The sequence below is a fragment of the Rousettus aegyptiacus genome, unplaced genomic scaffold (assembly GCF_014176215.1).
Source record: "Rousettus aegyptiacus isolate mRouAeg1 unplaced genomic scaffold, mRouAeg1.p scaffold_m13_p_18, whole genome shotgun sequence".
Taxonomy (NCBI): Eukaryota; Metazoa; Chordata; class Mammalia; order Chiroptera; family Pteropodidae; genus Rousettus; species Rousettus aegyptiacus.
This window is the reverse complement of record NW_023416293.1, coordinates 3,900,419-3,926,558: the sequence shown is the minus strand read 5'-3', so window position 1 is coordinate 3,926,558 and position 26,140 is coordinate 3,900,419. Positions and strand designations below refer to the sequence as shown.

The 26,140-nt window shown below is 53.9% G+C and overlaps 1 protein-coding gene across 1 annotated transcript in view; it reads right to left on the bottom strand.

Moving 5' to 3' along the window:
- Positions 1 to 493: 493 nt before the first annotated feature.
- The window catches only part of PARP1 (poly(ADP-ribose) polymerase 1), a 36,299-nt gene continuing 10,652 nt past the window's right edge, over positions 494 to 26,140 (bottom strand). The window contains exons 5-23 of the mRNA XM_016157465.2: positions 24,393 to 24,492; positions 22,553 to 22,669; positions 21,774 to 21,950; positions 18,945 to 19,089; positions 17,746 to 17,886; positions 16,805 to 17,044; positions 16,398 to 16,466; positions 16,021 to 16,153; positions 13,233 to 13,428; positions 9,440 to 9,568; positions 8,175 to 8,258; positions 6,618 to 6,740; positions 5,949 to 6,077; positions 4,445 to 4,543; positions 3,841 to 3,993; positions 2,745 to 2,872; positions 1,987 to 2,048; positions 1,341 to 1,455; positions 494 to 1,074 (exon numbers count right to left, since the gene is read on the bottom strand). Of these exons, the coding sequence (XP_016012951.2) occupies positions 993 to 1,074; positions 1,341 to 1,455; positions 1,987 to 2,048; positions 2,745 to 2,872; positions 3,841 to 3,993; positions 4,445 to 4,543; positions 5,949 to 6,077; positions 6,618 to 6,740; positions 8,175 to 8,258; positions 9,440 to 9,568; positions 13,233 to 13,428; positions 16,021 to 16,153; positions 16,398 to 16,466; positions 16,805 to 17,044; positions 17,746 to 17,886; positions 18,945 to 19,089; positions 21,774 to 21,950; positions 22,553 to 22,669; positions 24,393 to 24,492 (2,422 nt within the window). The 3' untranslated portion in view covers positions 494 to 992. The remainder of the gene's footprint in view (positions 1,075 to 1,340; positions 1,456 to 1,986; positions 2,049 to 2,744; positions 2,873 to 3,840; positions 3,994 to 4,444; positions 4,544 to 5,948; positions 6,078 to 6,617; positions 6,741 to 8,174; positions 8,259 to 9,439; positions 9,569 to 13,232; positions 13,429 to 16,020; positions 16,154 to 16,397; positions 16,467 to 16,804; positions 17,045 to 17,745; positions 17,887 to 18,944; positions 19,090 to 21,773; positions 21,951 to 22,552; positions 22,670 to 24,392; positions 24,493 to 26,140) is intronic.

Below are 26,140 nucleotides of genomic sequence, written 5' to 3'. Positions count from 1 at the left end.
CAGCAGAGGGTCACACCAGTGTAACTGATAAGCTGGCAGAGCGTCTTCCCATGTCTGGTGTCTGCTTTTCTGCCACTCAGATGTCCCGTTTGCCGCCTGACATGTCCTGGGGTTTCACAGACACAGGCACACACAAGCCCCTGTGGCCTCTGTGGACCTTGCACTGTGATGATTAACCAGAGCGGTAGTCAGAATGGGACCAAGCACACGGTATGTAAGTACAGAAGTCATCTCCACATTAATTGAGAATTACCATCAGCCTTTGGGTGTATTGGCGACGTAAACTTGGAAGATAAAAGCGCTCAGAGGAAGGTTGAGAATTTCAAATGCAACTTTTAATTTACTGTACTACATATTCCGAGTTTCCACATTCAAGTGTCTCTGGAAAGGGAAAGGCCTTTTGCTGGCAAGTACGAGAAGTTGGTCTCCCCGCACCCCATCACGAGAAAAAAAAGCCAAAAAGGCGCTAATAAAGGCAAAATAAAAAAGAAAATTTAAATAGTATGAAATTAGTTTTTATTTTTACATCAAAATAAATGTTTAACATTTTTCCAAAAACCAAAACTAAAGATGAACACTTAGAAATAAGGGTGAAGATTATTTTTTTCTTCCCTGGGGAAACCAGTAAGGCAGAAGTTCTAACGTGGCTTGGTTCTTTCCACAGAACTAGTCTAGGCCAAAACAAAAAAACAACAAAAAAACCCCAACCCCCCCCCAAATCCCCAAGCTCTCCCCAACTTTTTCTCTATCAGTTGTACCTACCAGGGTTAGGGCTGGCAGGAAAAAAAAAAAATCCCCAAACATCTGCCCCGCCCCCCCCCAAAACCAACACAAACAACAGATCTGAGAAGTTGGGAAAAATCATTTAACATGTGACCAAAGTTCAAATCTTTCTGAGGAGATCCGGTGAAGGAATGACCCCTGACCCCTCGGCAAGCCAGCGGAGGTCAGCGCGGAGCACGGCAGGCTGCGGCTCGGCCGCACCTCCCAGCTCACCACAGGGACGTCTTGAAGTTGAACTTCAGCTTCAGCAGGTACTTCAGATTTACCTGAGCAATGTCGTAGACGATGTACCTGGAGGGGAAGCGTGTCAAGGAACGAACGGTTTCACGACGGGGTGCGCGTGCTGCCCCCAGGAGGGCAGAATGCTGGGCACTGCTCGCACCCCTGAAACTGCGCGTATCCACGTGGGGCGCCAGGTCCCTCAGCCGGCACCGGCAGAGACCACGGGGGAACTACGCTGTGAGACCTGTTACAGGACAGTCTCGCACCAGTCCGGGGGCTGACCGGTCGCAGGAAGGGACGCGACAGCCCCGGGACTGCCCTTTGTGCAAGGATACTCGTTATACAGCAGGCAGGTGTCATTCACGCCAGACGGAACCCCGGTCCCCAGAGGAACCTCTACACCGTCCAGAGTAATGCTGGCGGAAGGGTCAGGGGTGGTTTTGCCCAGACCTGCAAAACAGAAGGCACGAGTGAGACGGCCTGTGAGGACGGATGTTGAAGATGCCCCAGGGAGACGAGATCCTTCCTGTTAGGTCTGAGAGTTCATTTTAAAAATACATAAATTCCATACGCTGCATAAGCTGCAGGTTATACATAAAGCTCCCAAGGCACCAGCCTTAACTGATTTTAACAAGAACAGGAACACCCCCAGGACCTCCATCCCAGGACCCTGTTTCTCCTGAGCAGAATTCCAAAGCAGTGATGTCAACCAGCCAGGTGGGACTGACTCAGCAGGTGCTATGACCTCCAGCAATCTAAGATGCTCCAGATGCCACTCGATCCACAGAGGTCCCTCAGTGCTGGAGCTGAGAGTCAGGTTAAAACCCAACGCACCTGATTACCGGTGCACAAACCAAGACCCTCGGTGGCATCTGTGACCCTAGCTGCAGCCACAGAGTCAAACGGTTTTTCGTGGCCCTCCAGCTGTTTAACAGCTGGCCACAGGAACGCGGAAAGAGAGCTCCCTCCCGGACACATTACCTTTGACACTGTGCTTGCCCTTGGGTAACTTGCTGATGTGCGAAGCATGCTTCAGTTCATACCTGTTCAAGAGGGGACAGTCTTAGAGGAGCCTTTAGGGACACGGGGCTCTCCAACCAACAGTCTGATTCTCAGAACAAGGTCAAGGGAGAGGAGGAGGCAGACAAAAGAGAACCCCAGCCGCGGTCACTGCTGGGCGCCCCCCGCCGCTCCGGCTCCCGAAACCGGAGGTGCAGCTCTTTCTGAACAGAGTCTGTGCCAGTGACCGCTGCTCTGGGGCCTTTCGAGGACCGGTCCTGTGTGGAGCTGTGGCCGGCCGCTCCGGAGGCTTCCGTCCAGCCCACGACCCGCAGGCCCCAGGCTATCACGTCACTCTGACCTTTGGGTTACAGTCGACAGGACCGATGTGGGGTACTGGCAACTGGGATTAAGACTCCAGTTTGGCATGAGCTGGGCCTCAAGGTGACCATCCTCTGTGCAAGTCAACCTCTGCCTGCCAGGCCCCAGGAAGAACGGGCCCTACCGGGCCCCGCGGCCTGGCCGTGCTCCCGTCCTTGGGGTGGCGAGGCACCCCCGCATCCTGCTCGTTCCCTTAACTTAGGAACTGGCTTCTGCCACCCACCGCCTAATTGGAGGGTCCTGTAATTGTGGAGGGGAATTTTCAGAGTCCGCTCCCAACCAAGGGGAGCTCTCCTTCCCACAGCCTACCCCTCCCATCCCCATCAAGCGCCACCAGCCCCAAAGCCAGGTGCACTCACATGTTTCCAAGGGCAACCTCTCCCAACAGGATCAAGCCTACTGGGTCTCCCTGAAACGTGTGGCAGTAGTTGGCACTCTTGGAGACCATGTCGGCGAAATAGATGCCTTTACCGAACATGTAGCCGGTCTGCAGGGGTGGAGAGGGGACAGGTGAAGACCTTCTGACCGATTCTCCGCGCGCGCCGACTGTGAGCCAGACACCGCGCCAAGGGCAGTAATGGCCACTTCCATCCCCCCAAGGCCCCTGGCCGGGGCGCTGAGGCCTTAGTTCCTGACTCGGGCTGCTCGGATCCCAGATACTGAGGCCACAATAAGTATTTAACCTCTCTGGACCCCACTTTCTTCTCTCGACTGGGGGAAAGAACCTGACTGGGCTGTTGTGAAGATTAAATGAGTTAATAAATGCTGCTTAAACTAGCGCCTGGCACATGTAAACACCCGATCAATGTCGGCTACTATTTTTATTACTTTTTTTTTTAAGTGAAAAAAAAGTAATAAAAGGTCCTGAGCGGTTATTTGCCCAGATCACGTGCTCCTGCGCAGCACTAGATCATTGAACCTCTTCCCTCTCCGCTTTCCTCAACTGTAAAACGAGAGGCGTGGGAGACCCCCGCCAATTTCCTGTCCAGCTGGCCTCTTCTGTAGCCCAACAATTTATTGCTGCATTTTCCCGAGGAAGACACCGGAGCCCACAGCGGTTACCCGGCTGGGAAGTGGTGGAGGCAGATGGGAACTCAGCTTGGCCCGTGGCCAAAGTCCATTCTGTGCACGTCAACATCCCAGCCAGCACTCCCAGCACGGCCTGGACACCTCTTCTGTTCCAGAAACTACGCCTGACAGGTGCAGCCGCACCACCACCACCGTGGGGTTTGGGCTGGGAGAATGAGGGCGCAGACACTGCCTGAGGGCTGTGCCCAGGGCCTGGAGAGGGACGTCTGGCCACCTGTCAGCCACAGCCGAGACGACACCCGCAGCTTTAAACAAGACCCCTTATTCACCGGGGCAGCTCTCACCTGAGCATCTACAAAGCTCTTTACGGAGCCAAGTGCAGAGACCGGCACTGCCCACCCCGCACTCCCCAGGCCAGGCACGTACCACAGGCGCTTCGGGCGGGGCGATCCGGAGACCCTGGGACAGGATTCCAGCAAAGTTGGTGGTCCTGGACCCGTGCCACAGCAGCCTTCGGTTATGCATCTGCTTGAACGGCTTGTAGCGCTGGCTCTCCCCTTCGCGCTCGATCTTAAAGATCTGGTGGGGATGTTAAACAAACGAGAGAGACCAAGGAAGCCATCTGTGACTCTGGTTAACCCGGGGATCTGACCAGACACAGGAGAACTGACTGGTTGTCCCTAGAGCTTGGAGCATGTAAGGTGTTTCAGCCACGATGGAGCGGCCTGCCCCGTCGAGGGCCCATCTAGCACAAACTAGCGACTCCAATAAATACTAGGTGTAGCAGGTGCACACCTGAGGCATTTCATTTTGGACCCCCGACTCTAAAACCAGGTTTTGGGATAAGAAATATCCTTTAAAACAGAATAAAGCCACCCCAAACCACGAGACTACTGGTTTTTTGCTTAATAAATGAAATCGCTTCCTTTGATCACGTCAAGCAGTAAACTGCTCTCTCCTACCCAGGCTGGAGGAAGGACCAGGAAGAGCCAACAGGACAGAAGGGGACAGAGGAAAAACAGAGTCTCACATCGATGACTTTCAAGTCATACGCATTGTGTGTGGTCGCATGAGTGTTCTTGACGTATTTCCTGATGATCTTGGCTTCCTCGGAATCTCTGTCCACCACCTGGGAGAAGGGTGTCTCGGAGTTAGAGCACGGGAGACCCCGGGAGACCACACAGAGGCAGGAAGGACAGTCGCAGGCTCGGCTGACACACAGATCACACCACAGCCCTCGTGGAAGCCCAGGCAGGACTGAGAGCCTGTGTCCCAGGCCCCGTGTCCGGGGAGGTCCCGGGTCAGCGGTCCCACTCGCTTGGGCATTGGCTTCTTTGGGATAGCAGGAAACTAGAAACCTGGGGCTCACTGTAGACAGAGAGCCCCCAGAACAGAGCTGGCTCCCAGGTAACATTCCAGTTCAAGGCCTTAAAATGCATGGGCCAAGAGACACCCCACGGCCAAGACTTGCAATTAAAAGAGGCAGAGATCCAATTAACCTTAGGGGCTCTGCGGCTGGGGATAGAGGCTCCATCTCTTGAATCCTCAGGGCTAGGCACACTGTGTCTTAGAGCATCCACTACTACCTGCCGACTAATTAATGTAATCTGTGCAAAACGCACATGAGTGTGTCATGGGAAAAGCTATGTGTGCTCTCTTGTATTTTCATTGTTTACCCAGAGTTCAGGAAATCCAGGAATTCTGCTCTTCCCCAGACTCTTAATTAAAAGGCTTCAAAACTGTAAATGGGGAGAATGACAGCCCCTGCACAGAGAACCGTGCCGATGGCCGTCCCATCTCAGGTGCCCCAGGGGCATGTGACCTGGTGTCTTACCTGCTCAGACCCTCAGACCTATGCTTTGTCCTAAGCAAGAAGCAAAGGCTCTTTTTAGGGGTGTAAACGCCACACCAGGCTCACCAGACCCCAGCGCCCCTGAACCCTGTGACACCACGGGGAGGGGTGCAGGGGCTGAGGAGCGAGGCATGTGGCAGGCGAGACCCGGCTCAAGGTCAGGGCACAGGAGGAGGAGGGTTTGGCCTAGGCAGGGTGATTTCTGCTCGAACCTCCAGAACACTGAAGTTCAAGGACTGTTGCACCAACACAGCGGCTTCAGCTAGAGAATACAAACCCTGGCACGTGTTTTTATTAAAGCCACCATGAGACACTTCCACTTCTGAAAAGGGGTACCAGGAGCAAACTCTCCGGGGTTCATGCCACAACAGTCTCCAAAAACAGATCATTTCCACATTTAAAAAAACCTTTCCGTAAGGCTCCCCAAAAACCAGTCTCCAAACCAAACCGAGGCCCTGGCTGGGGAGCCTGGTGCACAAACAAGGTGCTGTTTACAGGGCGAACGCTGTGGATCCCCAAAGATCAGCAGCAGCAGCACCCGGGACCTGACAGAAGAGCCGGTTCCCGGGCCACCGCAGTCCGGAAGCTCTTTGGAGACCCTGGCGCACAGTCAAGCTGCAGGACAGCCCAGGGCTCTTGGCCTGGGTGGCCGGGACGCTGTGGAAGGGGCCGGCCCTGTTACCTTAATGTCAGTTTTGAGCTTCTCATAGTTGACGTCGATGGGGTCCTTGCTGCTATCCTCAGAGCCAGACCTGAGCAAGCTGTAGGCCACCTCGATGTCCAGCAAGTTGTCCAGCATTTCCACCTTGGCCTGGAGAGACAGAGGACAACCTGGAGCGAGGGAAAACGACTCGCCACTCTGGCACAGAAAACACACAGGCAGGTGATGGCCCACACGGACAGTGAAGGAGGGGCCTCCCGACTGGTCGGGGACAGTGCATCACCGACGTGCCATAGCGAACACCGCTGAGGATTTCTGGGAATGCTGAGGAGGGACTGCTCCTTGCGGGGGGGGGGGGGGGGGGGAGGCAGAAGCCGCGGGGCTGTGCTGAGGCGCTGAGGCCCGTCTTCCCTCTCATACGCACTGGTGTCAGGTGGGGACCTGCGGCTGGCTCCCCTGTGAGGCGGGGGCCATGGGGGGACACTGCCTGCTCTGCCCGTGCTCTGGCTCCACCGACGTGGGCAGAAACCCCATTTTGAAATGATGGCAGGACAGTGGCCCTCCCAGCACTGGCCCCTTCCCGCAAAGACCGTGACGTGGAGGGGCAGGCACGGGGGGGGGGGGGCGGCGGCACCCCCCAGCCAGGACCACGGCCAGCGGGCCAGCAGCTCCCTCCTGGACACCTGCTACCTTCACGCTGTCTGCATTGTTCAGGAGCGGAGGCTTCTTCATCCCGAAGTCGTGGGGGATCAGGGTGTAGAAGCGATTCGAGAGATCCAAAATCTGGGCGTCGCTGCTGCCCTGGGACACCGCCTTTAGGGGAGGGGACAGAGGGGCGCAGGCTGAGGTGCAGCGCCGAGGCCTCGGCACCGGGCCGGGCTTTCTCCTCCAGAAGGGGAGTCCCGAGGTGGCCCCGCGTGTGCACGGGGAGACGCCCACGAGGCCACGGTCCTGCTCACGTCAGGCTGCCCTGAAGCGGCAGCTCCCCACCCCCACGCTGCACGGCCCAGCGCGCAATCTGTTTCCCACATAAAATCTCATCTGTGTAAGAAGCAGTGCAGTTACGGACTCATAAAACCCCCATCGCTACGCACAACGTGAATGCGGCATCTATGGGGTGAGATCATGGGAACTTTTTTATGTTTGAAAGCTTTTCATAATAAGTTGTTACAAGGGAAAAAACCTCATTGCTATAAAATTCAGTCTGGCTCCCTTCCGTCCGCTGAACTTCATCTTTAAAGCAGGAAATTAATTTTTACTGCACCCGGAGGTCCAGGTGGCCAGGGCCAGAAGGGCTAACCTCCCCTTCCTGCCACAGTGCCATTCGGTGCTCTCTATGCGCAGGTGCTCGACAAGTGCGCGGAGACGCAGGGGCTGGGCGACGGGGCGACGCACTCGGCAGACGCCCTGGCATGGCAGAGGGTGGCGAGTCGACACCCTGCAGGCCCAGAGCCCCGAGGCTGCTTCCCCCTGGGACACCCGCTTCTCCAGATGCTGAGGCTGCTGCCCGCTGCGGTCTGCGCGGTGCGGGGGGCGGGGACACCGCCCGGCCCCTCTGCCTGGGCGTCCGGGACAGGAAGGACTGTGGCTGAAGAAAGCCTTTCACACCCAGCTGGCGGGCCACACGCAAAGCGGCGGCTGCTCGGACCAGCGCTAGGTGGATCCACTGCTACATTTCGGGGCCTCTTCTCCAGCAGCAGCCGGGAAGTCCACCTTCCTGGCCCCGCTCTGGCCTCCTGCATACTTTTCTTCTTTCACGAGCCAAGCCTGCACCCCATCCCAAACGCAAGCGGAACCCTCTGGGCCCAAGTCTGAAAGGCTCCAGGGATGGGGACCTTGTAGAAAAGCTGATACGGAATGAACGTGAACGGAAGTAAGGCATTATTTAGTTTTCTATTTGACGATTTCCTGGTTATGGCAAAATAAATTTGGCCTATCTTAATACACAAAATAAAATCAGGACATTTATGAGGCAAGAGAGCTGAATTCCTCATCAAATTTATAGGGAATTTATTACACATCCGATCACTGAAAACACGAATTCATTAGTTTTGTGACTATCTTTCACAAGGGTCAGGGACCTGTCACACTTGTTGGATTGAAAAAAATAGAAATCATCATGAATTGTGGCTTCGTATGTCTATTTCACTAACCCTGAGTAAATGTACTGCCACACCCCCAGGACGAGAGGTTGGCCCGAGACCCAAGGGGCAGCTGGGACAGAGGAGGGGCCTGCCCCTCGCTTACCTGCTGGACCTCGCTGAGGATGGAGTATGCGGCCTGGATCTGCCTTTTGCTCAGCTTCCCCAAGGGCATCTTCTGGAGGTCAATCTGTGGAGACAGGGGATCCCCTTGAAGGCCAGGCACTGTGCAGAGTGACAACGAAGAGCTGGACCAAGAACTCCTCAGGCCTCCTAGGCCCCCGAAAGAAGCATCCCCTCCTGGGCCGCCTGGTCTTCCTGGGGAGACCCAGGGACCCACCTCTGCAGACTCTGCAGTCCCACGCCTCTGCAGGGTCTGTGCAGAGCCTGGGAGAGAAGATTCTCGCTCACTTTATGTACCGCAGGGTAAGCCGACCACGGCTCTCACACCCCTGCGCTCACTGTGAAATGCACCGCCCAGCACAAGCCCGGGCCATTTTCAAAAAGGATGTCATTCGACATGGCTGTCTAACACGGTTGGGCCCTGAGCGTCCTGCCAGGCTGAGCTCCACACGGCGACGCGGGGATGAAGAGGAAGAGGCGGCCAGTGGTTTGTACCACTCGGGTTTGCTCCCTGTGCCCCAAGGCTGGGGTGGCCTCCTGAAGGACCTGGGAAGGAGCAGGGAGGGAGCAAAGCCTTCAGAGAAGCGGCAGAATGCGCAAGGCTGATCCGCAACTCTTGCCCTCGACACTGGTCCCTGCTCCTTGTTCACAGCAGCCTGAAGCTTCTGGGCTCTGGGGCTGGGGAAGAGGGGAGGCAAGGTACAGAGCAAACAGGAAACGCTCAGCTCGCTGTCCCCGCCACTCCGCCCGGAGCAGGGAGGAGCAGCACTAACCCCACCGCCATCACCCCCACCCCGCCCAGCCCCGAGCCCGACCTCTTCTTAAAAACAGCTGGTGTGAATTTATCTGATGAACAAGTGTCAGTTGTCTGCACGTCTGTCTCTTTTGCTGATTGCTGCTGTTCTTTTCCTGGAAGTGGGCCACATCCTGGACTTGCCAGGACAACTCTGGCCGGCCGTTCGGTTGGGCCACAGAATCATGTATACAGATGCTATCATGGCGGCCAGAAAGAGAAAGCTGCAAGGGGGCCTGGGGGCTCAGGGGAAGCTCTCTATAACATGCCCAAAATTTCACAGCGAGTCCAATGACCCTTGGCCAAGAGGAAGCACTCCAGGCCTCGGCACACCTGCACCTGTCTCAGGATGAGGGATGAGTAGAGACACCGGCATCCAACGACACCGGCCACGGACCCGGCCCCAGCTCAGCGCCTCCAGCCAGTGCTCACGATCAAACAACTAAGTGCAGTACCTCGTACTCCACCATGGCCTTCTTCATGCTTTCCACGTCAAAGATCATCTTAATGAGCTCCTGCACTGGCTTGGGGAGCTTGGACTTGGTGCCAGGGTTTACCGTCAGCTTCTTTACAGCCTCCTCATCCTTCAGGGAAAAAAGAGTATCAGTAAGAGACCCAGTGAAACAATCCAAAGTGGTTCTGGTGGTAGGGGTTCGAGCTGCAGGTAAAAGACACAGGCCGGCGTGCAGAAGGGCTGAGCGTCAATCGGCAAGGTTGGGGTAGCTGTCGCCAGAGGAGCGTGTGTGAGTTTGCAGAGGGACCAGACACTTCCTACGTACCCCAAGTCCTCCTGGCTGCTCCAGATTCTTATTCCAGCTGCCAGCGCAGCACCCAGCTCGGGACAGGCTGACCTGCAGGCACTCGTGCTCCTCCCAGCACCCTCACTGCCTCCCACCCCGGGGCTGCTGGAGCCGCGCCTGGAAACCGGCCCAGTGCCTACTCGTGCCCGACCCAGAAGTGCTGCGCCGCTATGAGAGCGAACCTTCGCCCACGGGGACACTGGACAAACGCTCCCCCACTTCTCCTGCACTGCCTCACCCCAGGGCCAACTGTACGAACTAAGTTTACAGCCTTCTCTGTAGTCCCAAAGGATCAGGCGACCAGCTCCGGTTCCTGCCAGGCACCCTGAGGCACATCTTAGCATTAATCCCCATCCTCCCTCCCCTAACGCCCCCCCCCCCACACTCGCCCCTGCTCCCTGGGATTGTACTTCCTAATAAACTAATAGCACAAGACGTAACCCTCGCTAGGTGGACAATCCAGGCTAAGTCAAGGGCACACTGTATTGGAAATGCCTCAACTCTTCTCACTTTCGAATCCCACGAGGGCAGGGGCTGCATGCTGCCCATCGAAGTGTCCTTAGCAACTAACAGTGTTTGATGTTTGCTCGGAGTGGAGGTGACTGGCACGAGCCTTTGACCCTGAGATCTGCTTGGCTTAACCAAGCTGCAGAGGGGAACCGGGCTGTGCCAGCGCTCACAGCTTCTGCTGTCAGCCTCGTGGCGGATCTACCCTTAACGCCGAAACACCGAGTCTTAAACGCGCGCTCACCCTCTGCTTACGACTTCACTGGAGGGCAAACTCTTCAAGTATCAAAAAGCTTAAATTTAAACGCACGTATGCTGTGACTAACTCTAGCTCCAATGGCAATAATCGTAGAAGTACAGATATTTATACGTATAGCAGCATCATTATGTCAAATAATCTAACTCCCTAATGGGGTGAGGTGTTGTGTTGTTTGTTAAATTATGAATTATGGCCATCCACAAGGTGGAATTCTGTACGGCCTCAGGATATGCTCTAGATCAATTCAGGTTAATACAATAGCCACTGGTTTGGAAATGTAGCCAGTTTAAATTGAGATGTGTGTAGGGGCTAAAAATATACCAGATTTCAAAGATTTAGTTAAAAAAAAAAAAAAGGTAAAATATCTCAATAATTTTGTCAATATTGATGTGTTGAAATAATTATTTTGGATATAGTGGGTTAAATAAATTACTATTAACTGTTTTTTGCTTTTTAAAATGTAGCTACTAAAATGCATGTGTAAATGGTCACATATATTTATTATCTGTAAACCAGAGAGTCCTCCCTGTGAGACATGCTAGTCCTCAAAGATTTAGAATTAAAACCTGTACCCACCCATTAGTCTTTCCTTCTGCAAAATAAATTTGTGTTTTCCCTTGATTATAAAAGTAACAAGATTTCATAGAAAAACAAGGCAAGCATTTGTCAAAACAAATGGCCACAAAAATATCAGCCAGAAGACAACTGTCTGTTAATATGTAGGGATATAGCCAAGGTACAAATATACATAATTTTAGGATATTATTAGGAAATAATTTGAGAATAAAAACTGACCTATCTGCACAGCAAAAGATATCACCACAAAAATGAAAAGGTTACCTACTGAATGGAAGAAAATATTTGCAGAGCATGTATCTGATAAGGAGCTAATATCTAAAATACATACAGAGTCATACAACTCAACAGCAAAAAAAAAAAAACAAAAAACCCCACAACACCAATCTGATTTAAAAAAATGGGCAGAGAGGACTTGAATGGCCATTGGTCCAAAGGCATACAAATGACCAAGAGATCCATAACTAATCACCAGGGAATTGCAAATCAAAACCACAATGAGACATCACATCACACCTGTTAAGAGTGGCTATTATCAAAAATCAAAAAAGAAAGAAAGAACGAGTGCTGGTGAGGACGTGGCGGAAAGGGAAGCCTTGAGCTCTGCTGCTGGGACTGCAAACTGGTGCAGCCACTACGGCAAACAGCATGGAGGCTGCTGAATGAATTAAAGGTAGAACTATCGCATGATCCAGCAATTCCACTTCTGGATATTTAGCGTAAGAGAAAGAAAACACTAATTTGAAGATATACATACTGTATCCCATGTTCGTAGCAGCATTATAATCAATAGCCGAGACATGGAGACAAGCTATGTATCTACCGAGAGATGAGAGAATAAAGAAAATACACTATACACACACGGGATATTATGCAGCTATAAACAATATCTTGCCATTTTTAACACAGATGGACCCTGAGTGCATCATGTTAAGTGAAATAACTCACAGAAAGACAAATACTGTATAATCTCGCTGACATGTGGACTCTAAAAAAAAACAAGAAACAAAAACCAAAACACCAAGGGAAAAACCCTAAAACGCTAAAATAAGCCCATGGACTCAGATAAGAGGCTGGTAGTTGCCACGGGCAGGAAGGGGTGAGGTGAGCGGGATGGGTAAAGCGGTTCAGAAGACATAAACATCCACTTATAGAACGAGCAAGCCATGGGGATGTGACGGACAGCACGGTGTTAACAAACGTTCAAAGTACCAAGTTACATATTTGAAAGTTGCCGACAGCAGACCTTAAAAATTCTCATCGCAAGAAAAAAATATCTGTATCTAAGTGTGGTGATGGATGTTAACTAGACTTAATGTGGTGACTCTGCAATATATACAAATAGCGAATCCTTACACTGTACATCTGAAATTAATAACATGCAGGCACATATCTATTATACCTCAACAAAAACACATAAAAAACCTGTGACCTAGAACACATCAAGTCACTGTAATTCTATCTTGACGATAAACCAGGTCACATGCTCGTGCTGAAACAGGTTCAGATAAGAAGCCTCATCTGGAATCCATCAATGACTCCTTATTGTGTTCAAGGACTGTGCTTCCTTGAGGGTCTTAAAATGCTACTACCTTAAGACCCATTCTCATACTTCGTGATGTGGATTTTATTCATGAAAGATGTTGAATTTTATTAAACGCTTTTTCTGGTATCTACTTAGGATGACTGTGTGCTTTTAACCTTTATTCTACTCACATGTTTAATATTACACTGATGGATGTTTGCATGTTGAACCAACCTTGCATTCCTGGGATGGATCCAGCTCAGTACCAGTGTACGACCCCTACGTGCTGTTAGATTTAGTTTGCTAGTACTTTGTTCAGGGTTTCCCACCTCTAGTCAGAGGGATAATGGTATTTAGCTTTCCTTTTAATATCAAGGTAACACTGGCTTCATATGATCAGTTGGAAAGTATTCCTTCATTTTCTATCTTTTGGAAGAGTTCGTGAAGGACCTGTATTAATTCTTTAAACATTTGGTAGCATTCACCAGTGATGTCATCCGATCCATGGCAAGTTTTTAAAAGACTATGGTGGTCCCTTCCTTTTATTAGAACTAGATGGTATAAGACCGTTAAGTGATTACCTGGCCATAGTCAATCTCCAGGGGGTAGAATTTTTTGGGATACTTTGTGAAGTTTTCGGAGAGCCAGGCATTCCCGGTTTTCTCTTCGTACAGTTTTATGAAGAGGTCGACGGCATCCTCTCTGGACGGCACCTGCTCCAGTTTGTTACTACCGATCGTCGTGCCCACGCGGCCCCAGGATCTGAATATCCAGTACCTGTGTGTGGAAGGGGAGCATCGGACACAAATCTGTGGGTCAGCTGGTCCCATTTCAGGGTGGGTTTCCCTTCCGTGACGTTCTACTTGGGTGAGAAAGAATCCCGAACATCCCAAAATGATGCTGACTGAGAGAGGAACGAAAGGAACCGGTATTACAGTAAAAGACCTTCGCTTTACTTTTTATGACACTGAGTGTTATAAATTTAAAGTAACTAGAGAATGCCCTTCCAAGTCATGTTGGCGACCAGATTACCAAAGTGCCAAAGAACAGCTTACGCTTGCAGCTGGTAGCCAAGCTTGAGGAAAAGCCTGAGTCTACAGACCTTTAGATAAAAACACCTACTTTCGCTCCCCGAAGAAATACAGCAAGAATCATTTGTAAGTCATGTGTTTAAGACAACGAAGAACTTTTGGTTCAGATCAGAAGCCGAGATGCGATGGAATGGGACGGGGTGAGACTGTGGCACTCAGGGTGACCCACGCCATAGTTTTGTTTCCATCTCAATTTAGGGCACACATCTTGGTACCCTAGTTGCTGTGCTGCCTAGCTCTAGGCAAGTTAATTTTTCTTAGTGGAAGTAATGCATAAGTTAAATTTTACATCACAATAAGTATATCAGAAACCCAAATACAAGGCTTACGCATTTTAAAGGTAAAAATTTGGGGCTTCCTGCTATTTTCCTGGGCTATTGCCCAGAGACGTATAAATTCATACTCTGCTGGAGTTTTCCTCCTGAAGTATTTGGAAGACACCATACGGAAACATCAGGCCCGAACAGCCCTCATCACCTTTTCACTCTAAAGACCAGTACATCTTAGGCCTACAGGAAAACGCACACACCACGATCGCCATTAGAATTCCTTTTCTGTTGGTGGTGGAAATTTTTATTCTCATTGCCTATCATTTAACAGACTATGACACTGTACATTTCTCCAAAAATCCTACCTCCTCTTCCTCAGTACAATATACGTCTAGCTTTTGGAAGGTATATTTTACTAAGCAAGAAACCATTTTTTGACTTTCGAGTCTCTGTCAAGAGTAAACAAAACAACAGATATGGTTCACTTCTTCGGAAATTTTAAGTAGCCAACCAGATACTTTGTACTCCTTTAGGGTCACCTCTGAAGGTCACTTTTTAAGTGACAGGTTTGGTGAGAAGCTGAAGAGGTGGGAAGAACCTGAGCTGTGACTGTGCTTACACACTGAGGCCCGCGTGGCTGACCAGGTGCTGACTGCCGCTCCCCGGGGCTCCCAGGGAGTTATCATCACAGGCGTCTGCCTTTCAACTAGTAAAGCTTTTTGGATCTTTGGAGTTCCGATAGGTAACTGATCTCATACACTAAAAAGGTCAAGTTGAACATATGAAGATAATTCTTTAAACTGGCCCCTGCCTAGCTCCACCAGGTTAAAAAAGTTGGTTTTTCACCATTAGATTTCAATAAGAGTTCCTTCCACACACCTTTCTACCTACACGTAGCTTGCATTCCATGTTGGGACAATCAGGGGAGGATGATTAAAGCCAGTCCAGACCCTCGGCCCCTCAGCACCCCAGAATTGGCCCCTGCCTAGCTCCACCAGGTTAAAAACAAACAAAAAACCCAAAAAAGTCAAACTCGAACATCTTTAGTAACTAGGAAGTTTAAAGTAATATTAAAGAGTAAGTTTAGTTCTTGCCAAACTTTGCTTTAGAAATTTTAAAACCGGTATAAAAGCATCTATCAGAAAATCTAGACCTTCGAGTGGCTACAAGGGGGCAGATTATGTGTCAACGCGTCCGCGCGAGGCTGTCTGGTGGTCCCCCGCCATGAGAGGCCTCGTTACACCCTGTGTTCTGTGGGAGGGGACGAAACCCCCGGGAGTGGGAAACGCGGGCGCCGTGAGGCTACCAGCACGGCACACACAGGCCGCACCTGCCACGGAGCCCGGCTCCCGCCAACACCCTCCAGCACGGCGCACACAGGCCGCACCTGCCACAGAGCCCGGCTCCCGCCAACACCCTCCAGCACGGCGCACACAGGCCCGCACCTGCCACGGAGCCCGGCTCCCGCCAACACCCTCCAGCACGGCGCACACAGGCCCGCACCTGCCACGGGGCACGGCTCCCGCCAACACCCTCCATCACGGCGCACACAGGCCGCACCTGCCACGGAGCCCGGCTCCCGCCAACACCCTCCAGCACGGCGCACACAGGCCCGCACCTGCCACGGAGCCCGGCTCCCGCCAACACCCTCCAGCACGGCGCACACAGGCCGCACCTGCCACAGAGCCCGGCTCCCGCCAACACCCTCCAGCACGGCGCACACAGGCCCGCACCTGCCACGGAGCCCGGCGCCCGCCAACACCCTCCAGCACGGCGCACACAGGCCGCACCTGCCACGGAGCCCGGCTCCCGCCAACACCCTCCAGCACGGCACACACAGGCCGCACCTGCCACGGAGCCCGGCTCCCGCCAACACCCTCCAGCACGGCGCACACAGGCCGCACCTGCCACGGAGCCCGGCTCCCGCCAACACCCTCCAGCACGGCGCACACAGGCCCGCACCTGCCACGGGGCACGGCTCCCGCCAACACCCTCCATGCCCAGCACACCTGCTCTCGTTGTCATCCTCCAGGAGCTGCAGCTTGTAATAGGAGTTGGTGCCTTTCACGATGTCCACCAGGCCAAGGGTGGCGCTGAAGACCTTTCCGCCTTTCTCCAAGACGTGTGCAGAGTGTTCCAGACCTGTCGCAGGGAGGCAGGGGTCCTACCGTTTCCACCCCGCAAGGGGGCCGGTGGGCTCAGGGAGAAGGTCCACACCGCCTGGCTACCCTAACACCACCTTCGGGAGGTTCCCCACAAGAGGTGAGTGTGCCAGGACTGGGGGAGCCCTGGCAGCAGGGCAGAGCTGGGCCCCGCTGCCACCCCATTTCTTGATCGGCGCAGGCGAGGGCGGCCCCGCTCTGCTCACAGCATTCACGTTGCTCACCAGAATCAGGATCGACAGCGGCTCCTCCTTTAAGAGTTAATTTCATTTTCTTTTCAGATTTATTGACTCCTTGGAAGGAACAGAACAACATAAACATTAAATTAAAAAAAAAAAGCGGGGGGGGGGAAGGTAGGAAGCAAGTGGGTCATTTTTCACTCACATCACATGCCAACGTGACATCTGTGCGCTGCCTCCTGCCACCCCAAAGCACTGTCATTCGGGGCCCAGGGAAAACGAGACTGACAAAAGTGGCCCGGGCAGCATTCGACAGGCCACTTCAGGGTCACAAAGAGAGCGGCACCACAAAGGTGGACCCGGCCACCTGGGCCAGCCATGACCCACGGCAGAATGGGGCCACTGGGGTCCCTGGCTCTCAGCCCCCCGGGACGGGCAGCTCGGGGCCTCACCTTCCTCCTTGATGGGGCCCTTGCTCTTCTTGGAGACCACGGCCGACTTCGCTTTTGGGGCCACAACTTCGACAGGCTCCGCCTTCACCTCGGCGCCCCAGGGGGACAAGATGTGGGCTGACAGCAACTCCTGAAGGCTCCTGGCGGAGGCGGCGACGTCCTGGAGGAAGTCCTCGGACACGACGCGAACGTTGCCCTCCTTCACCTCCTCCATCTTCTTATTCATCTTTTCCACCTCCTCTGTTCAAATCGGAAAGACAAAAGAGAAAGAAAAACCTGAACGCTAAGCTTAAAATTAAACTCGAATCTCAAATTACTTGAGTCGTACGCACTAAGTACTTCCGAACCCTCTTCCCCCTCAGCAACCCTTTCCTCCCAAATCCAGTGCCTTCGGGCGTCTTGACAACTTCTTATTGGCAACGTTCTCCTTTTTCCACGGTAAGGTGAGTTAGGGCCACCTTCTCTAAAGCCCTCGACAGAATGAGATGTTAACAGGCCTTCCACAGAGTCCCGAGGTCAAATACACATGGAAAATGCTACATACGACTTCTCTGGTCTTGGAGACTTGCAATGGGCGTCAGTATAATAACCCTGCCAAGAAATCTATTTACCTTTGTTTAACTGCATTTCCCAAACTTCCTGTACTGAGCCTGTGAACTTTTGCTTTGGCAGCATCCTGTGGAAGAGCGCTAGGTGAGGAGAGCAGCCTAGCCGTAAGTGGGGACCAGAAGATGCGTGAGGACGCGCTACCACGCGGAGCAGCAACGTAAGGTGCGGATGCGGGCTTCCCTCCACACAGGACCACAGCAACGATGCTCGTAAGAGGCTCGTGTTCTGAGTGCTGCTTGTGCGTCAGACACTGTGTTACGCATTTCACCTAATTCTCATCGCAATCGCAAGAGACAGCGTCGCCTCAGCTTTACAAATACACTGCAACTCACTTTTGGTACTGATGCACAGGGACGCCTTGTTGACTGTCCCTGTCAACTTCCCCCCGAGTTTCTCGATCGTGGCCTTCACTTCCTCCTTGTTCCGGGACAGTTTCCCAAGAGTCAGGATCTTCATGTTGGACAATGGCTTATCTGGGATGGAAGAACAGAACTGTGAGGCAGGACTGCTAGCCAGGAAGGGGCGGGGAGGAGCAGGAAGCCAGGCGACAAGCGCCCAGGGAAAGGCCGGAGCAGGCGGCAGGGCCCCTGGACGGCCTCGGCACTCCCCCTTCATCGCTTCTCCCGAGGGAAGTCTGTGAAAGCGGAAGTAAAAGGCTGGCGGGAAAGCAGTGGTCACGACAGCAGACTGCCACCTGAGATGCTGCCCTCATCCCTGGTACAGAAAGGCTGTGTGTGGGGATGAGGGACCAGGAAGCTGGCAGGGGGATGGGAAGCCAAAGGGCAGGTCACCGGATCTCCAAATTACTTTAATTACTCGTCTCCCATCTCGCGTCTAAAAACGAACTGAAGATTTTTATGCGATTCTTTATTAGTCAACCTCATTAAAAAAATTAGACTTGTCCATGACAGTCGCTCAAAGCTTTGATCATGGTGAGCTAACGGATTCTAGGCAAAAAGAAGTGTCATTTGAGGCGTCCAGCACTGACCCCAGGCCAGAAAGCACCATAAGAGGGGTGTGCCTTGCTGGTGGCTGGTGGTTACATGTCCCCAGAACGAGAGGAGCCGCAGGGAGAAGTCCTGCAAGGCCCCAGCGTCCCTGAGAACACGAGGCAGTGGGTCTCTTCTGGTGACAAAAACAAATTCATTTCACTGTCTTTGTCGGCGTGGAGTGTTTCTCAGTAATACCGACCGACCAGTAGCTTCCTTGGCAACATCTACAGCGAGTCTCTGTGTGCAAGAGACCCAGCAGCACATCGGGCTCAGGGAGACTGCGGGGTGCAGGGCTGCCCGGAGGCAGGAAATCGAGACCTGATAGATGCTCTGCGGGGCGGTCAGGCAGGATACACTGGAGGCCTTTCCAGGTAAGGCTAAGGCTGCCTACCTGGCCTTTCCTTGGAGCCCCCCTCCCAGCCTGGGGGGCGGGGCAGAGCGTCCCCACAGATTTAGCAACAGAGAACTCAGAAGGACACCCTGCTCCCCCTAAGAGCCAGGCCCGAGCCCACCCCAGCCGCCGGGGCCTGGGGCTCTACCTGGTGGGGCGGGTGAGTTCACAGTCGTGGGCGCAGAGGCCGAGGCGGGCGGTGCCGCCGCCACCGGGGCGCTGGCGTCTGGCGGGAATATGCGGTCCTGCTTTTTGACCTTCAATTTCTTGAGGTACGAGATTTCTCGGAATTCCTAAAGAATTTAAGTTTCAGTTAAGAAACGAGTTTTCCCTTGAAATAACCACCTGATAGAGCAAAGAGGATTCTCTGGTCCACATTACAAAATCTCTTTTTCCTTCTCACAAGAAAGAACATAAGAAAACATGAAAATCCTAGCATGAAATCCAGCACTGAGGATACCGCACTTGTTTCCAGCGCTCCCCCATTTATAATACAGCTGGTACTATGCATGCTTTCAGATAAAAATGTCTCGCTTAAAAAAAAATCAGATACGGTCAGCGAACCGCAGCTGGAACGTAACACCCAGGCCTTACTCCCGAGCTGTCGCCCTCAGGCGTCAGCAGGCCTCTGTGCTGTCACGTGCCCGTTCCATGACCGAAAGACTCACACACTGGGAGAAAGATTAGCATCCCCCCCCCCAAAAAAAACCAGGGCAATTCCCTCCCCTCTGCAGAAGGGGACAGGGACGCAGACCGCCCGGCCGCAGGTGGTGTTCAACGCCGTCGCCATCAGCACAGGCCCCTTCATCCCAGGTGATTCACGAGGGGCTGCGCTCTAAGTGGTCGCTCGACAAACATGAGACAGAGCGTCCCTTATCCACGGTTTTGCTTTCTGAGGTTTCATTTACTTGGGGTCAAACTCTGTCCAAAAAGATTAAATGGAGAATTCCAGAAAGAAACAACCCTTAAGTTTTAAACTCTGAGTAGGTGATGAATCGCGCAGGGACGTGAATCACCCACACGGTATACGCCGCCCGCCCACAGGTCACTTAGCAGCCGCCTCGGTTATCGGACAGTACGCCTGCTCTGAGGACCCGCATGGCCGGCGTCTGGTTCTCTTTGCGGTTTCAGGCATCCGCTGGGGCTGCCCCCCGACGAATGAGGGGCGCTAGCGTACACGGCTTCAGGGACTGCCACGGCTCCTACGCACCTAAGGCTGCATCCATTCATGACACAGCCCTCCGGGCCACGTCCATGTTCCATGAACGCCTGCTGGATGAGGGAGCAGATCGCGTCCAACATACGCTGAGCACCTAACGTGCCACACGTCAGAACTTGAAGAGTTTCTACCCTTGAGAAAGAGGTTCGACCTTGACTGATAGCCAGGTGTATAAAAGCGAGCTTTAACACAGGCTAGTTCTAAACCTGAGCCACGCTAAGGCAATGCAAGGCTGGGAACGCTGGGAAGGCCCCTTGGAGGCCGTGACCTGCTAAGCTGGCCAGGAGGTGAAAAAGCGGGGGGCTGTCCGGGCAAAGGCATCGTGGTTTGCTGAGGACCCGAGGTAGTCAGTGCCCCGTTGCTGGGAGTGTAATGATTAAGGGGGGGTGGGAGAGATGGGGTGTGTGCGTGTGCGTGTGCGTGTGCGTGTGCGGTGGGAGTGGTGAGAACAGTAACAGAGAAGAAAAGGGTGGCAGAGAGAGAGACCGCACGAGGCCAACACAGCCAGATCGCGGAGGGCACCGGGGGTGGAGGGAGTCGAGTGAAGGGGCCAATCCCGATTCTGGGCGCCAGGCCCCTGCGGGCAGCACGGCCACTGCATGGCGCCTGCGAACCAGTAAATCCGCACGGGCAGCAAGCACGCTGCACGCTGTTGACCTGGGAAGTCTTGCAGGGACGGGAGCTGAGCGACTGGCACGTGAAGTACGTGACACTTCACGTCACTAACCCATTATTTTCCCGAAGACGGTAGGAGGAAAACAAACGCCACGAAAGGTTTTGTAACATTTGTACACTCAGAAAACCTGAGAAAATATCCCTGCAGCATTCACTGAGATTTTAAGAGTGGGGGAAATGACGGGGCTAAATCTGTTTCAGTGCCGCCGCTCGAGAAGCAGCACAGAGAAGGGGCTGGGCGCGAGGGCGTGTAGCTACGGCTGTGAGCAGAGGCGGCAGGGGCTGAGTGGGCCGGGCCGGAGGGCCAGCGGGAGAATGCAGTGCAGTTCGACACGCTGAGTCAGTGACAGTTACTGGGTGCCTACTGGGTGCCACTGCTCCGACTGCTCGCCCCCAGGAGGCAGCACAGGAAGAGAGAACTCAATGGAGATTGAACCCCAAGTCCTAGCAAGTGGCGGCCACTACTCTGCCCCACGCAGCTGGGCACCACCGCAAGCTGAGTCTGGGGGTGCAGGCCGAGTCCTTCTAGGGGCCAGCTCCCTAAAGCCACTGTCAGCCCCCCACCAGCGCAGCTCCAAAAGAGGCTCCTCAACTGAGATTTTCTTACATCCTAAGAATCCAATGTGTACCTCTACTGAAAAAAGACCGATAATAGGAGATACCTGAACTCCGAACCCAACCCCCTCTCTACCAGTAAGGCAAGCAGATATCCTTAAGAAAAACCCTCCAACTTTAAAGGCAGCAATTATCATCCATTTACTCACCATTATGTCCCCTGTGCTCGGAACAGTGCGTATAATAAAGTAAGCACTTGACAAACAAACATAATTCATGGTCTTTGCAAGCAAAATGATATTACACCAAACCTGTAACTCCAGCCAGAAACGCTCTGGTTCTACATTTGTGTAGTTTGTAAATACAGAGAACCAATCACCTCATTCTATTTTCTGATTACGAGGCTGAACTGACTGTAAAGGACTCTGAGGAACACTGCATTGCAGTGCTGGTGACCTGGAGTGTGGACAAGACCAGGGTGACCACGTTTTCCTGACAACAGATCCCAGGACCCACCCCCCCACTTACCTTTGGGGTTACCCACTCCTTCCGGTTGGGTGTCTGTGTCTTGACCATACATTTGGTCCAGGCGGTGACATCCCCAGTACAGTAATAAGCATCGCTCTTAAAGACCAGCTGGCCTGAGCATTCCTCGCAAGGAAGCAGGGCTCCGAACACTATGCCATCGGCTACTCGGTCCAAGATCTGAAGCCAGTGGAGGAACAGGTCAGAAAGGAAGGGGGCAGCTACAGGAAGTTACCATGCGGGATGGAGAAGCTGCAGACTTCACTCACGGAACAGAAGCGCGGGCTCGCCCCGAGGCTGCCGCCATGCGGGCGGCTGGCTGATGGCTGCAGCTTGGGATTTTGTACTTATGCTCCACACAGGGAGAGCCAGAGCACCCACCCTTTCTGCACAAGGAACAGGGCCAACCTCTCCCCAGAGAGGGCAGGGAAGGGCCTGCTGGGGAAGCGGTCTCGGGAGGGAGTCCGGGCAAAAGGCAGCAGCGCGAGCCCCTCGGGCCAACGTGGCATGAATATGCGAGGCAAATACAGGCCCACTCAGCCCTCACTACAAGGGTGAACACATGGAAGATGTCTGGAAGGGTCTGGAAGGGCCCGGGAGAGCCTGACACTGGGAAACGGTGACCACAATGGTGATGACCATGCAACACAACTATGGAACTTCACTCCTCCCAGTTAATACCAGCAGGTGTTCGATCGGAGGGCCAGCCTCAGCCTGTGAGGACCGTCATCCACGACCGCCCGGCCGCCTCCCGCGCCTCACTTAACACAAAGGCAGCTCACCGCCGACTCCCCGGAGGGCACCTGCTGCTGGTTGGCGATGAGCAGCTCTTTGAGGTCATTGGTGGAACACGTTTTCTTCAGCTCGTCCTTGATGTTCCAGATCAGCTCGTTCTGGGCCTACAGAGGAGACCCAGCCTCTGAGGGACCAGCTCTTCCCAAAGCAGGAAACCCACCCGGGGGAGGGGCTCCCACCCTGTCCCGCTGCATCTCCAAGGACATCCTCTTGTGGCCCGGGTCGCAGTCTCCCAGAGAACACCGCGGAAGGTGGGGGGCCACTGAGGGGAGCGGGGAAGGCCGCGGCCCAGGCGCCAGGGCCCCGGGAGAAACCAACCCCAGGAGACACAGACAAGAGCTGGAAGCCCAGGCCTACCAGCCCAACAGCCGGCAGCTCGGGGAGGCGGGCGGGGCTGTCGTCTGGTCTGAAAGCCGCGGGGGTGAGGCCCGAACACCCCGATCTCCTCAGTGTGTATCATACTCAGTCTCGTGCAGGACTGGATTCAAGCTCTTTTGAAAATGAAGTTTTAAATCTCTACGGTAACATCTATGCAGTGCCTACTCGTCGTGGGTCATTTTTCAAGTTTCATTTATTCTCATGACTACCTTGCAGGGAAGGCGCCAGCTCCCCATGTTAGTTAAAGCCAGGGCCGGGGGCAAGTCATTCACACCTCGGCCTCAGACCCCATCCCCGCAAAACAGAGGTAAAAATGCCAGCCCTACCGATGTCAACGCCACGGGGCCGCTTTCAGCGCCAAGTGGGCAAAGCTGCATCGCACGCATTCAAGGCAGTGTCCCAGCTCTGTGGTAAGGTTCCTCTCAACGACGCCCCCCCCCCCACAGCGCCGTGCGCGGGGCCACGGGCCATGCGTGTGAGGGAGCACGAAGACGAAGTCTAATGGCGGGCGGCTGCAGGAAGGCGGGACCGGCCAGGGACGGGAAGCCAGCGGAGACAGTGCACGGGGAGGAGGGCTGGGAGCACTCCGATCGCTGACTTTCTTTTTATCTGACTACGCTGGAGCAGAGACAGGGTCGGGCCAAAGCCACTGAAAAGCGAATGCGAAGCGGCTCCTTGGCTCGCCTGCAGCCAGCTCCGGCGCACGACGGACACGTTTTTTGCAAAGGGCAACCACAGAAAATTTTGTCTTTCCTATCAAGGGGAACCAGACCAAAAATTGCTTCTAATTTTTATACCGCTGGCAAAAATTAAAGACTCACATAAGAGCCAAGCAGATGGCCCATGGAAATCATGTTCCCAGGAGGCTGACTATTCAACCCTAGGTCCCTGAACACCTAGCATTTTTCTGATTAATAATTTTCACTTCGCTTCAATGCAAATGCAGTCAACACAGTGATGAATCTCTCTGGTCAATGACTTCTGACATTTCTGGTTCTTAAACGAGATCTCCATTAAAAAAAATCTGCAACAATCTCAGCTCTTGAAGGCATTTGTCTATGCTACGAACCTTGGCATCCTTGAACTTAACATTCAGTTTCCGATATGTGCGAGTGACCCTACGGGCCCAGGATGCAGTGACGTGTCCTGTGGCTGAAGCTTGACTCTGCCACCTCAGCGTGAGGCTGGTGAGGGACAGATGGCTCAGTTCCTGCCTCAGCCTGGCTGCTCGCCCGGCGCCTGGAACCCAATGTGAGTTCTCCTTTAAATAAGAAGTTTTTTTGGGGGAAGGGGGAAGGAAAACCACCTGGGGAAAAAAACCATGCTATTAAACAGCAGCTGTCGATCCGGGAATTCTTGAAAGTCTTGCTCACCTCCTTGAACTTTCTTCCAGAATGAGGACAGAGAACTGAGACAATGGCGAAATGAGACGCACAGCTCAGAACTCACCTTGAGGGCCTTTTCGAGCTTACTATCCTTGTCTTTTTCTTTTTTTGATTTCTTCTTGGCCACTTGGTCCATTCCGTCCACCTCATCGCCTTTTCTCTTTCTGAAAGGCAGGATGTGAGAATCAGTCACCAAAACTCGGCAACTCAGCGCCTTGGGTATCTTCCTGTGTTCTCGACTCCTCTCTGCTAGGCCCTGCTCACACCCACTTCCCACGCAGGAGCCCGCTGTCCGCTCAGGCAGCGTTTGCACCGGCGTCGCCCATGTCAGAACGTACTCTGCTGCCAAGGACGGGGCTCGGGAGTTGCCCCAGGGCTTGGAACAACCCAGGACCCAGGGCTCAGGCTCCATGTGATATGAGAAACCCCGTGCGCCTTTTGGCACAAACGAGGTGGCCTGAAAGGTTCTGACAGGAGCAACGCTAGACACCAGCCTGCAGCTGAGGGGCAGGAAGATAAAGCACAGACCCAGGGGTGCAGCCCTCGACTCTGAAACGCGGCCGAGGCCGTCCTCGGAGGCGAGCTGCATTGCCATTTGAGGCCCACACGAGAAGTGACGGCCTGGGCAGTGCTCACCGGTCTGCCTCAGCAAACACTGCTAACCAAGTTCAGCAGTGTCATCGCTGATCTGAGGGCACTGAGGGTCACGGGCAGCCCTTAGAAACGGGACTGGAAAGCCACAGCGGTTAAGACTCTGTTGCAGCCGTCACACTGACCAGAGTTCTCCAAAGTCTCACACTTTTCCTCATCCGTGAAAACATGGAAAATAACACCAGTTCCTTTATGGAACTGCAGTGACGGCTGAACAAAACGTCCCACATCGAGCGCTGAACACCGCGCCCGGCACCCACAAGTGCGCCAGCAACCCTGGCGGCTGTCACGGCACACGCGTGACCTACGCACTCCTACACCTGTACCACACGCCGCAACGCCCTGGCGTTTCAACCCGTGAGCCCGATTTCCCAGTTTTCTCATACATTCCACAGCCGCACGTGCTGTGCATGAACTATGAACTGAAATAAGGCGTGACAGCTGCTCGATGACACCAGGGTCACCCTGACCCTAACGCGGCAGTCACTGCCCGAGGAGCATGGCTCCCTCCACGTGTGTGTTACCAAGCAACGCTAGACTGGGCCAAAGGTCCGGCAGAGGGAAAACAGGAGTCAGTCGTGGACTCCGGGTAAGTCCCTGACAGGTCCTCCCGCCCCGGCCGTCCGCACATGACCATGTGAAGCCCGCGCCATTCTAAACTCTGAATCAGGTGATGTCTCACCCACTGTCTCCATGTGAAAACGGTCACGACTCTGCCAGCGCCACTCTGACACGAAGGAACATGCCACACAGGAGGCGGCCACGGGGACGTAAACCGGGTCACGTGGGGGCCAGAGGAAACGTGGCTGACGTGGGGGGCAAGGGGACTGCTCAGACAGGTCAGGGCAGCGGTGTCTGATGCCCCCCCGAGGGCTGTCGCGGGGCTCACACACTCCGCCGGCCCCCGAGCTCAGGCTGGAAGCGGAACAGACCGCCAGGCGCGTCCCGCAGCCCTTCCCTGCCGACCTCGGCTTCAGCAGCGGCGGGGGGTGGGGGTGGGGGATGCGGGGCTCAGCAGTCACCGCCCCCTGGTCTGCACCCCTGGCTTTCTCATGGTGGGTAAGAAGAAACGTGGGAGTGGCATGGAATCTGTGGGGCCTCTGGGCCTCTCTCCATCAAGCCCCTCACTGAACCCCTTTGCAACGCCCCGCCCGCGGCCCT